A 14,397-nucleotide genomic window follows, 5' to 3' on the forward strand; every position below is an offset into this window, starting at 1 on the left:
GGGCTATGAGTCAACTTTTACCCACAGGTGGTTTTGAGTGGGTTGATATTCATAATATCAATGATATCCCCACAGATTCCGATAAAGGGTACATAATAGAAGTTGACTTGGGATATCCAACTTCGTTGCACAAAGAAAATAACAGTTATCGGCTAGCTCCTTAAAGATTAATGGTGAATAAAGATTGGATGTCGGAATATCAACACTCCTTAATACTAGGTTAGCTAACGTAGAAAAACTCGTACCAAATTTGATGGATAAGACAAAATATATAGTTCACTACAGAAATCTCCAGTTATATCTTTCATTAGGCATAAAACTAAAGAAAATACTCAGAGTTCTAAAGTTTGATCAAAGCCCTTGGATGGAACCCTATACAAGACTGAACACAGATTTAAGAAAGATGGCTACCAGGGATTTTGAAAAGAACCTATATAAGCTCATGAATAACTCAGTATTTGGTAAAACTATGGAGAATCTAAGGAAGCGTGTTGATGTTAAATTGGTCAGATCTAATGAGGAAGAAAGACTCAGGAAACTTATAGCCAGTCCGGCTTTTAACGGAAGCAAGATATTTGATAACGACTTAGCCGCACTACATATGCAGAAGAGTAATATAAAATTCAACAGACTGGTGTTAAAACACTTAATGTATGACTTTTATTACAACGAACTTAAGAAGCAATACGGCGATAGATGCGAGGTGTTATATACCGACACAGATTCTTTGTTGAAGTAAATACAAACTGAGGATGTGTATAAAGATATGGCAGAAAAAATAAATATGTACGATACGAGCGACTACCCAAAAGATAATCCACTGCACAGTGTAGTAAATAAAAAGGTATTAGGTAAGATGAAGGATGAATGTGCTGGGACCACTATTGCGGAGTATGCCGGATTAAGACCTGAGATGTATTCTATAAAGAAGTCAGATAATGGGGAGATAAGAAAAGCTAATGGTGTTAAGAAGTATGTGGTAAAAAAGCATATCAAACACGAACAGTATAAAAAAGCATTATTCAACGGTAGAACATTCAAACACGAGATGAACGCTTTAAGAAGTGTCAATCACAGGATATATGGATTAAGAATGAACAAGACATCATTATCCCCCTTAGATACAAAGAGATGGATTGATAAGGATGGTGTAACTACCTATGCTTATGGTTACTTAGGGCGGTAATACTGTATTGTTGGGAACTATGAGCAACTCTTCTCGTACTAATACCCTGCCTGGTCAATCTTTAAGGTAATAAAGAATAGGCTCGCCTTTTTTCATAAACAACTGACTAATGTTATTATATATCTTAAGGGACCAAATCAGATCTGTTACGCGACGTAGGCCTCCTTCGAGTTCACGGGGCTGGTATAAATATCTTACGCTTACTCTATCTGGAAGTGTTTGTTCTTTGCCTCTCCTCGGTGCTGAAGATTCGGAAGTCACAGATTTCATTTTAATCGCATCGGATGGGTTCTTCCCGATTAATCTTGTTACTTCATTATTCAGCGCTGATACAACAGCTGATAATCGTGTCACCCATTCGGTTGATCTTAATCGATCTGATTTCATTTCAATCCGATACTGATAGCCAAACAAATGTTCCGCTAATGTCCGGTTAAATCTTTCAACAATAGCTTGACTACGGTGGGCCTCTTTTTCGCCATGCCTGATTTCGACATTGTGCTTTGTTAACAGTTTAGTTACTGATCCCATAAACTCGTGACCAGGATCTACTTGAAATAGCTTAGGCCATTTTAGTGGTCCGCGTTTATATATGTGGCTCAGTGCATTAGCTACTTCTTTTGAATCTTTCGAGGTTAATGGCTCAGCCTCCTTGTAGCGACTAGCCACATCCACTACGGTTAAAGCGTATTTATATGTTTTGCGTCTTACCTTATCATGGGGAAGAAACAAGAGGTCAGCCTGATGAACTTCATTCGTTGTAAAAATATCAAACTTCTTCCTCGGGATATAACCTCGGTGCCAGTAAGTATATTTGCCACATCGCTTGTTTCTTTAACCAATCCTTGGCCACATCTTTAGATACCTGAGCCGCGCTGGCCAATTTTTTTATTGCTCCTATACCTTTCCAAAATCCATGTGGGCTATAGTAAATTTTATTCATTATTGATTAATATTGATGTTTCTTTTAATTAGTCTCATGACGATCATTGAATAGCATCATCATTTTTGCATAAAAAATCCATCTGTAGTAGTGATATAGGTATATAAATCTGGCTCCAGTGGGGTTGCGGCATAACCCCCATTACCTAGACTACTCAGTGCGCAATTTATGATTAAATACTTCACATTAATTTCTATTAATATATTTTGCCTCAGTCATATTCAGTGACTATGGGCATATGGGCAAAGTGAATAGCAAATACATGTATGTGATTTGGAGGCACATAAACATTAAACGTCAACGCCAAAGAACAACCAGTCGCGTCTATCGACGAAACAGATCTTTTGGACGCAAATGGCAAAATAGCAGTGAGACAATTATATGAATGGATCACTGAAAGTCAGGTGTTAGCGAAAAGAGTAAGCATGAAAGGGTTTGCATGAAAAGGTAACTTTGATGCCTGACCCCGCAGAGTAGTACTCTTGACAAATCTTGACGTTGGTACAGCTAGGCGTTAATAACCGCCTCGCGTCATATATTCAGCAAGTCATTTAAATGTGTCTTTGACATCAAAACATATTGAACACAGAGTGACATATCGTCATATAAATAAATTGACCATTATTGAATATCTATCACTAAAGGACGGTAAAACAGTAAGGTAATTATCACGGCTTTGGTAGTAAACAAACAAACCTTTCAGAAGGTTAGTTAGTATAAATCAAAACCTGTCTATATACTAGCAAATATAGCTAGACCACCTTACTGGGGATAAAGGAAACTTACATTCAGTAGTTAAAGCGGACTCTTACTGTGGTTAACATAATTCGTATGGATTTGTCTCCCTTCAACAAACATTTAATGATAGCAACTTAAACAAACCACAGGCTTTAGATGAGGTTTTGATCACCTGATTATTACATTTTGAAAATGCTTTGCTGGTGTTCGGTGACTTTTCATGGATGTCGACCTTTCACGGTCTGTAATGGTAATGTCTAGTTGGCTTAATATAATGTTGCGGTCGTTTATATCTATCGAAATTATGTTTGCTTTAGCAGTATGCTCTAAGCCTGTGTAGAAACCTTCGCAAAGCTTGTTTAGTGGGATGGATCTCTCTGTCATCCCCTTTTCCACTGAAACCTCAATTGTAAATATTTGTACAATTGGATTTTTTGTCTGTACCTAAGGTAAATAATAAGTTGGTCGGATCAGATTTATTTTGATCAAGCTGTGACCTTGAACGGAATTCTTCTCTATGATGTTCATCCCCAAAATCTTCCTGACTTTCACGGGAGAGGACATGCTGTGTGTTTGACAAGTGTGAAAAAACCATTGGTACATTGTGGTATTCTGCTTTGCTACATATTTTAGAAATGAACAAATCAGAAATAAAAGATATCAGAAAACACGAATGATCTATAAGGTTTAAAGCATTCTGAAAAAATGAACATGTACTTTATGCAATTATTAATGTTCGTATTATCACCACAATGGCCACACATGGTATGTACATCGGAAGGTAACTCAGATAGATAAAACTTTTACCAAACACAATATTGACTGTATCTTTGGAATGGCGGATGATTTCTAACGGATGTTTATTTCTACCAGTAATATTGTCACACTAACATTTCTCGACATTGTCGAGCATTGAACGTGTTCCGTGTATTGGCTTAATCTTTTATTATTAAGAACCAGAAGAACATTCAATATTTCTTGATTAAATTTCGCATATATATCAGTCCAGCCCTAAAGTGGGTGGTGCCTTCGGAAAGTTTCAATGACAGCACATCGGATTCGAAACTTGTTGCATAAATTCATGTGTCATTATGAGTGGGAGCAAGACTGTGAAGTTTCAGCTTTGTTGCTCGAGTGGTGTCTAATTTATGAGGAGAAAATATTTGGACTGTGAAAGAAATAAGAAGCGCGGACAAATTTCGAACGTGAAATAACGTGAAAAAACGGAACGTATTTGAGCCCACTACTATCTAAACTTATACCATACTTCATGCTATTTTGAACAAAAATAATTGGGAAATGACCATATGAAGTTTCAGCTTTTAGTATGGTCAACGATCAAATTAAAGTAAAAATATCGCAATAGAAAAACGGAACATGCACCAAATTTCATTATATTTTTAACATATAGGGCATAGTAAAGGCCATATTGAAAATCAGACTATTTAACAGTTTGGTTGGTTGGTTGGTTTGTTGTTTAACGCCGCACTCAGCAATATTCCAGCTATATGAGGGCGGTCTGTAAATAATAAAGTCTGGACCAGACAATCCAGTGATTGACATCATGAGCATCGATCCACGCAATTGGGATCGATGACATGCATCAAACCAAGTCAGCGAGTCAGTCGCGTTTTACCTCAAGCATTGGTTGCTGAAGACCTATTCTACCCCGGAATCTTCACGGGTCTTAACAGTTTGGGGGTGTTGTCATTAGTTTGAACAAATATATGAAGTTTCAGGTTCATGTGTGTTGTAAGTTCTGAGGAGTACATGCTCTTTACGACAGACACACGACGACATAAGCTCATCTGACTTTTATCAGGTCAGGTGAGCTAAAAATGACCGATATTGTGACAACTGGCTTCGGTTTCAAAACCCATTCGAATAAAATTTTGTGTAAATAGAAAAGTAATGTTTTTTTATTGAGGATTAAATCCATATTTCGCTTTTATGTGAACTCTATGTTGATGTCAAAAAGAAATGAATTACCCAATCATTTTCAAAAAGCAGATAGCAAACAAAACTAGATAAATTTACTTGGTAGATGATGATGATGATGATGATGATGTTAGAGTCTTAAACGTACGTTACTATTGCTTTTTAAAGATTGTTGATAAATATCCAATTAATGGCCACACGTGGATTTGGATATAACAGCAAATAGGAAATAAATGTTCTTTTCATTGGTGGGACCAAGTATGTCATATATCAGTCCACTTGAGTCTGAGAATTTTGCAGGCGAAAGACACCGGATAAATGCACTTGACCATTTTTTCAAAAGTTGTTATAAAAGATTATTTGTTTTGCCATACTTCTCATAAGATTTTTAAAGTGGTTGAACTGGACACGTAAAGGCCCGGATAATAAGATCACACACTACAGGCCTTTCGGGTCCACTTGGATCATTCACATTTTTTTTACTTCAGGTATCCCGATGTGGCTACTGTCTGTTGGTGATGGCTTTCTTTTGGGTCACAGAGATAATCCCTCTGGCCGTCACCTCTCTTCTACCAATATTTCTCTTTCCACTGTTTGGCATCATGTCCGCTAAAGATACTTGCCTGAGCTATGCCAAGGTGAGTGATGATTGTTATTGGCAGTGTATATGGTAACTTTTTTCTGATGAAAATTGTGGCCGAAGATTATTGTGGCGCTCGTGAAATACTGATCTTGATTTTTTTACGATCAGCTGTTTTACGATCAGCTTGTGTGTGACCATCCAACTTTTCAAAAGAAGTTAGGCGGGAGGCATGTTATATTATTGTGTTTTTTGTTAAACCGAGTCATGCATGTGTCGTCCTTCTTGACCGCTGCCAATAGAAACGCAGCAGGGCGTCAATCTTCACCTCCAGCGGCGGCGGGCGAGGAGCACAGGGGCTCTAGGGCATGTAAACCAGTCTAGGACAGGACGTGGCTCCATGTTATGGCTGTGTACCGTATAACATAAATGTTTTAGTGTAATTATTTACACTTAGGAATTTAAAATATATATATGTCTTTCATGTGTATGCATATCATTATACACATGTTAGACAAAGATAACATATCTTTTAGAAGTTTGGTTACATCTTTCCAACGATTACTCATCCCCATGGCCCATACCCCCGTGTCATTTTCTCAAACTCATAGCTAATAACGCGCGGCGCCTGGTGCCGTGGAATTACACAATTGGACGGAGCAGTCTATCTGTTTTCTCAGTGCGAATGGGATACCGTTCGGAAAAAGACCAGTTTTCTGCCTGTTTCCATCACTAAATACTGGATTCCAAGTTCGAGCTATGCCTCATTCAAGATATGCAAGTGTGAAACATACTGATCATTTTGAGTGGACTGACTTAGAACTTGATATTATATATACTGCTGCTGCCACATATTTTGACCCATCATATTGCCTTATATAATGATAAACCCACCCCGTGTATTTCAATATAATTTGTTGATTGTTCGTTTGTCTTGTTTCGTTATTTACTGATCTCACAATCTAGTTCTTTGTGTTCCGATTTCTGAGTTAACCATTGTGTTTCAATGTGGGTATAATCACGTGACAGTACATATATGGTTATGGGATTTGTTTGGGCAGCTGTAACTGGTGGAACTGGAAATATATGTTATAATATATCCATTAAATAGTTACGTGGATAATAACAATGGCATCATGATCAAACAACCGATGATACAGGAACTATATTGTGACGTGTGTTCTAAATATAGAGCTTGAAGAGCACTTAGTGAGTCTGATAGGATGACTGCCTTTGCTTCTGGTAGTTCCGGTATGAGTTGAGTGCGTGAGAAATTGCCTCCCAATTAAGCACTTCTAACTGATTGATCAGGTAGGCGGACAGAATGTGCTTGGGGTTAGGACCTATGACAAGGGATCCCGTAGCCAGCAGTGTCTTGCAAAATAACGTACATTGGAAGTAGTTTGAATGAAGTTTGAATGTTAGTTTATATAGCTACTGATCATAGTGGGGTTGAATGTTAAACGATAATATTGCCTGTTCTCTTCTTACTTTCAACGCAGCAGGGTTTGGGATTGTTTTCTGTCAAGATGGCTCAAGACAGTGTTTGATGCAGATTGAAAGGTCTCACAAACCATCGTATATGTTTTATTTGATTTTCACTTGAAAGTGTGCACCCTCATTTATTGTACCATCTACCGTTGTAGATAAATGAGGGTTGACTCGAGGTATTTTTTAGTTGTGATACATCTCTGTGATTTACCCATATTGCTCCGTCATCAGCGAATTTAGAAGTTTGGGTATGAGAGTTGACATGATAATTGATCATGAAATTAAACAGGGTTGGGCTTATTATGCTGCCTTGTGGCGTGCCGTTTCCAATCACATCGGGTCAGGTTGACTGTTCCCTTTGTTAACTGATTGTGACCTGTACAGCATCAGACTGTGAAGTTTGCCGTATTCTCCTCTACTCCATTTTGCGTTATTTTTGTGAGGCGTCCAGTTCTGCCATAAATACGTCCCAATTTAATTCTGGAAACCCAATAGTCCAGAAACTCTTTGCCCAGTCTCGGTCAAGGGTATTTATAAAATTAAACATGCTGTTTTCATGGGAACATACCAAGGAAGAAAAAATGAAAAAAGAATTGTTCCAAAACTCAATATTTACACTATGTCGCCCATGGGCCTGCCCATGGGCGAAGAGTTGCCCATGGGTAGGCCCATGGGCAAGAATGTTTTCCTTTGCGCAAAACTGATGTTTTTGTTTCGCAAATACATAAATATATTTCTTTCAAGTATCATGACACAAAATTTAACTCATTTTAACTTAATTCAACGATTTTATAGCGTTATAAAAATATTTCGCCCATGGGCGAGAAAAGGGTTTGGCCCACGGGCAAGAATATTATCCTTGTCTCAAACTTCATGTTTTTGTTTCGCAAATACATAAACGTAATTTTTCAAGTATCATTACACAAAATTTAACTCATTTTAACTTAATTCAACGATTTAATAAAGTTATTGAAATATTTCGCCCATGGGCGAGAAAAAGGTTAGGCCCATGGGCGAGAAATTCCTTTGCTCAACAGTTTTAGTTTCGCAAATACATATTGGTGTTATTGGTGTCACATGATTCAACTCATTTTAACTTAATTCAACTATTTTACGGCGTTATTATAATATTTCACCCATGTCTTCGTCAGTCCCTTTACGTCATTCACTAATTGTGTACAAAGTATATTGTATTATGTGAAATATACTTTATATTATATCATTACATTACTACATATTGTAACGATCTTTAATGAACCCGGCCTTACCTCTCAAAACGTTTTGACAGTTTATCATACGAATTCATGCGCTTGAACACCAATTCATTGGCGTTATTTTCCACAACATTAAAGTTCAGTTAGTTTCGTTTTCATTTTCCATTTTATGTCTCGGTGATACATCACACTGGGTAATTACGTGACACTAGGTTTGCAATATACAGGTACGCGTGCGCGTATTTCAATGGAAAAAACGATTCGTCTTTCATTGCATAACGTCTGGCTGAATATCTCACATTCTAACGAAATCTTGAAATGATTATTTAATTACATGCAGTGTTGGACTGACCAATAGGAATTATGTTTCAATGTGATTGAGGACAACTTGAGTGAATATTCTGACATGAAAGCAACTTGTAAATGCTTCACCAGTATTGGTTTGAAAATGGTAACAGTTCAGAAAATAAAAACAGCCTTCTTATGATAATTCTCATATTTTCATTAGTACGTTGTATCTAATAACAGTGTCGGCCTTATTTACAGGTGATTCTACATTACCTGCTCTCGGTCAATTACAATCTACCACACCACGCGTGAAAAAACAGTCATGCAGGTGTTGCTGTGGGCAAATACCTAGCCTGTATATGTATATTTTTTTGTGGATACATGTATTACATATTTTCGTTGATATGTGGATATATTAAGCACAAAGACAAAACAAAGTTTATGAAAGATGAATTAGTGCCCTGATATATTCAACGTGATGTTTATCATCGTTTAATGGGTCATTCAATAAAAGTATGTTTGGAGGCGATATCAAAGGAGCCGCCCAATATACACAGTGTTGTCCGGTGAACTCCCACCCCACCCTGTCCGTAATAGTAATGTAATCGGTACACAAATATATTTGATGCGGTGTCAGTGTGGAAGCAGTTTGAATTATGTCCGCCACTGGCCACAGAAATCCTCAAAGTATAGTAACAATCAACAAGGACAGTGCCGTACTAATAACCTAGTGACGCACGTAACAACGACTGTCAATCTGTCTGCTACAGCTACCATACCATCATCCCTGACACAACTGGCGTATTAACGGCTTATTCAAAATATTAATTGTAGAAAGTTCGTTAAGAGACTAACGTATGTCGTATACAGTCCTCTTATTTGATAAAAAAGTAAGTACGTCAATTGGGAATTCAACTGGATGTTACCTTCCTTATATCAGCTAACAGCCCTGTTTGTGAAAATATGTACTAGACATAAGATTTAAAGACTAATAAAATCAATTGTAAGACCGCATAGACCATAAAACCGAATAAAATATGTCTTGGTATCATCTTTTGTGTATTAGATCATGGTAATGACCTGAAATGTTATAACTTTAGACTAGGAAGGAGAAACATTAAAGTGTTTTATAATACTTGGGAACATGAGCAATAAGATGTAGCAACATAAACATGCATGGAATGGAATAGGGAAAAAGGTGAAAGCAAATTGAAAGAGATTTTAATAAAACATTATTGTACTAAACAACTTGCAAAAGCGATGCCCAAAATTGTTTGACCGTGTTATGTGTGTTGTAGACTGACGACTAGCAAGTAATTGTCATGCTGTACGCATGGTTCCATATACAAATTCAGATATACAACCGGTATGTAACTGAGTACTGAGATGCCAAGTATAACCTGCATTCACACACGGAAGCAATATACTTGTGTGTGTGCCTCTCCTCTGAAAAATGTATCACTAAAGTATTTGCATTGTAATAAATATAGTAATAATAAAACTTGGTCATTTGGTAGGTCTCCGACAGATATGATTTTCAGTTTTTTTACACCTTTGATTGATACGGATTAGGTACATGTAGTCTAGTCACTGTCGCTAATGTATCTGCTTGTTAGAAATTTCAAATGTCCTTTTATGGCACTGTTCCTAAAATAAGGTAGTTTCTTTTGTCTTCAGTGTCTTCACTTTATTCAGTACTTGTAGGCCACGGGCCTTTTTGTACAGACAAAATACAATTAAGGTGCAAACAGTATAAGATATAATACACATTTTTTGTTTTTAACAAAAGCAGTTTTAACATAATTGCACATTATACATGTTGGAGTATTTGTGTTCTTACGGCATTGGCATAAACCAAGTACTTTGCTGTATTCATATTGATAATAGGGTCTTACGATGACAGTAGTGTATTAAACTTGAGAATATTTGGAAAGATGTAAAATTTAGATTTTATGTAACTTTGCCTAAGATGGCTATAAGCTGGACAAATTAACAAAAAGTGATATTCATTTTCGATATGGTTTAAGTTACAAACCTTACATTTTCTAAATTCACGAGGAATATTATAATACCGTCCACGTTCAATTTCTAAATTTTGAGAACTAAGCCGAAAACGGGTCAATGTTGTTCTGAATGTATTTACTGTAATACTACTCAAATAGTTCTCATATAAAATGGATGTTATAAACTGCATAATAAGCCATTTTGTGGCTTTCAGATAAATCACTATGCCAAACCTGAGAAAGGTTGTCTTTTAACCGTTGACGTAACATATTTAAAAATACGGTTTTATTACCACATGCTTGAAAGACCCAGACATCACCAAATCCTAATCTAAAAATAAGAGTTTTAAGTTTCGTTACCCAATTTACGAGGCCTTGTTCATCGTACAAGCGCAACATATTGTAACATTTTTTTGGAAAGCGGGATTCCTGCATATTTAAAAGAGACAGCCAATATTTGACACATTTCAGACAGCAAGCAACCGGATAGAGTATCTACCACACTCGCCTAACACCCCATTATTTGAAGTTGATAACTTTACATTTAAAAGACGCTTACAGGCATACGACTGAACTTTTTCTAGTGGTTAAATGTCAATGAACCCCCAAAATTCGTCCCCGTATAAAAGTATTGGTGTTATCTTTGCATCAAATAATTTGAAGTAAAAGTGATGCGAGTATGGTTTTAAGGAATGTATACTACTTAAAAGGATCATGAACACCTTTCTTTCCTGAATTGCAATATTACTTAAAGCTTTCGACCACAGTAATCTATTGCTAAAATACAAACCAAGATAACTGTATCCAACTTCAACCGCATTTCCGTCATGATACCATTTTTCATAACGTAATAAACCTCCCCCATTTTTGATAACAACTATTTTTGTTTTCGATAAATTCACTGACATTTCCCATTTACGACAGTAATCATGCAAGATATTTAACTTCATTTGTAAGTTGTTGACAGTATTGCCAAACACAATAAGTTCATCTGCAAATAGCAGTAGAAAAATATGAATACATTCCGGATGTAACTGAACACCAAAACCACAATTTTGTTCCATTTCTGTAACCAAATCATTTATAAAAAACTGAAACAAAAAAGGACTAAGCATACACCCTTGCCTCACACCCATGAAGCAGTCAAATGTACCAGATACTCTGTTGTTTGAACGAACACAAGCTTTTACATTACTGTAGATGGATTGTAACATTTTACCCATTTTAGAACTCAAACCATGTTTGTACAATAGCTTCCATAGAAGATGACGCTCGATGGAGACGAATGCTTTAGAGAAATCAATAAATGCTACATAAAATTTACCACCTTTACATGAAAGATAACGCTGAATGACATAATTTAAAACAAAACAGTTATCAATGGTTGAATAACATTTTCGAAACCCCAACTGACATTCAGATATTTTGTCAAGTGTTGCAGCCCAATACACCAGTCTTCTGTTTAAAATAGATGTAAAAACTTTACTGAGGATACTCAGGAGGCTTATAGCTCTATAGTTATCAGGAACAGAGGCGTCCCCTTTCTTTTGCAGTGGGATAATTACCCCAGTTTCGGGGAAAACACCGTTTTGATAAATGCGGTTAAATATGATTTCTAAATAAGGTATTATAACAGCAGACGAATATTTTAGATATTCACTTAGAATGTCGTCAAGACCAGCTGTTTTATTACTTTTCAGGGCACTGATACTATCATAAAGTTCGGATCTGGTGATTGGAAACTCTAATATGTCAAGTGTTAGTTCTTGCAGATATTCTGGACATGTCACTATGTCCTCCATCTCACCAAGATCATCCTGAAGTGAATACCCATCTGTTCGGAATACAGCGACGAGAAATAGTCCCCCCAGTCTTGTATAACAATAGGGTTGGGGCGTTGCGGTCGTCCAGACACACGCTTTATCATGTCCCAGAAACGTTTTGAGTCTCCCGCTGCAGCATTTTCTAGGTCACTCCTTTTACATTGTGCATATTGGTCCTTCTTTATTCTACATAGTGATCTGTATTCATTGCAAACTTTGTTATACTTAATAAGAATTGAGTTATCTTTAGTTTTTCTAAACGCATTTAAATAATGGCACCGTTCCTGTTTTTTTACAAAAGACATTCATCATCATACCACGATGAACGTCTATAGTTATCGCTCAATCGTGTCTTCGTCACAGAAGCGGCTGATAAAATAGCATCAGTTAATAACGTGACTGCACCAGACACGTCTGTAAGAGAACACAATGCTGCATTCTCTAATAAGTCTGCTGTCGAAGAGGATCCCATACTGTGGACAAAACGCTGTCTTTCCATGTATATCTGTAGTCTTTACGGTTACCTGAGGAGTCTGACTTTGTGCAACAGCTTTTTTTAATGCCTAAATGTATTCCGATATGGATAATATATCAAAATCGGTGACACCGGGGAACATGTCACTCGATGCTAAGACATAATCTATCACACTACACCCTAAATGTCACATACATGTATAATCACCGATTTGATAGTCAGTCCCAAATCTTCCATTTACAATATATATGTTCAGTATTGAACACATTTCCAAAAGTTTTTTTCCAAAGTTATTAAGTAATTTATCACATGAATACCTTTCCATCTCAAATTGTGTAAAAAAATCTACTAAGTAATCATTACCTTCAACATGGTGAATAACATCGTTCTCCACATAGTCCAGTGTCACACCGGTTCGACTGTTCATGTCTCCCAAGTACAATGATAGAAACAGCTGGGTACTCCTCTTGGACTGAAGAACTGTTTGTGGATAGTCGGTTGTGTAGTAAAAATACAACCATGTCATTTACTTCGCAGAATAACGTTTGCACGTGAATTCAGAGTATCGGAGGAACGTTCAGGAGGAATGTTCAGTGACTGTTGTATGTTTCCGAAAAATGAACTCTAAAACGCATTCAGCTTCGCGGATAACATTGAAATGCACGTGATTTTCATGAATATTGGATATAAAAGCATGTTAATTAAGCTTTAAAGGAGTCTAGCACCAACCATCGTGGTGGCTAGATGTTAGAACACATGGTTAGGCTGACATCGTTGGTTGCAGTTTAACCGTCAGTCACATTAGGACTGCTTTAGAAAAAGGAAATACTACAATATTCGTGTAGTGGTTTGCCTTTAATTGCTTGGTATGTAAATACTAATTGTGGGATAATAAAAGGTGATAACAAAACTTTATTTTTCATTTTTTAATTCCACTGCAAAACAAAATGGTAGCAGAGCGTGGTTATTTTAAGGTAAGTTTTTAGTTGGGCTTGCATACATCATGTCGGAGGCTTCATGTTCAAAAATGTCAATCAAAGCTAAAGCTACTTCCACGGAGGTAAAGGCTGCTAACATAGAGGCTAAAGATCCTAAAATAGAAATTGGTGGAAACATTAATAAAATCAAGAAACAAAAGGCAGCGGCTAAAACTGCTTTTACCAAATGTAAAAACAAACTGTATAATTTGATAGAACAAGCAGATCTTCCCTCTCGTAGGGCTGTTAGAGATGGAATTGACCAGGTAAGTTCGCTTCATCTGAAGGCAGTGAATGTCATGGTTGATTTGATTCAGGCATCTTCAGATATTGGTGACATTGAAAATAAAAAACAAGTCGCCAAAGAACTTACGTCAATAGAAGAAGTTAATGAGGAGGTTACTCAAACAGCTCAAGTTTACTTGAATAACAGATCAGATGCTACTTCAGTAAGCAGTATACGATCATGTTTGTCAAAGTTATTCCATGTACCAGATAAAAGTGAACAAAAAGTGTTTTCTGTTAAGAAAACAGAATACACTGACATTGAAAAATGCCTAGACAAGAATTTGAATGTTTAGAGAAGAAGTCTAGAAGGTTCTAGAGTTCATCATGGTGTTCAGAGAGGGACACCTCCCATCACAACTAGTCATGAGCTAGGGGTAGATATGTGGAAACAACTCAGAAGAGTTTCCGTACCTACATTTAATGGTGACATTAAAATGTATGAGAATTGGAAAG

At 36.7% G+C, this 14,397-nt stretch overlaps 1 protein-coding gene across 2 annotated transcripts in view; it reads left to right on the top strand.

Moving 5' to 3' along the window:
- LOC139456410 (Na(+)/citrate cotransporter-like) overlaps positions 1-14,397 on the top strand; it is a 176,748-nt gene that overhangs the window by 48,500 nt on the left and 113,851 nt on the right. The window contains exon 2 of one of the 2 annotated variants that reach the window (XM_071238113.1): positions 5,294-5,443. The exons of the other annotated variant lie outside the window; for it this stretch is intronic. Coding sequence (XP_071094214.1) covers positions 5,294-5,443 — 150 coding nt within the window. The remainder of the gene's footprint in view (positions 1-5,293; positions 5,444-14,397) is intronic. 2 annotated transcript variants of the gene reach the window in all.

Source organism: Haliotis cracherodii, unplaced genomic scaffold, assembly GCF_022045235.1.
Source record: "Haliotis cracherodii isolate W230 unplaced genomic scaffold, xgHalCrac1.p SCAF_11, whole genome shotgun sequence".
Taxonomy (NCBI): Eukaryota; Metazoa; Mollusca; class Gastropoda; order Lepetellida; family Haliotidae; genus Haliotis; species Haliotis cracherodii.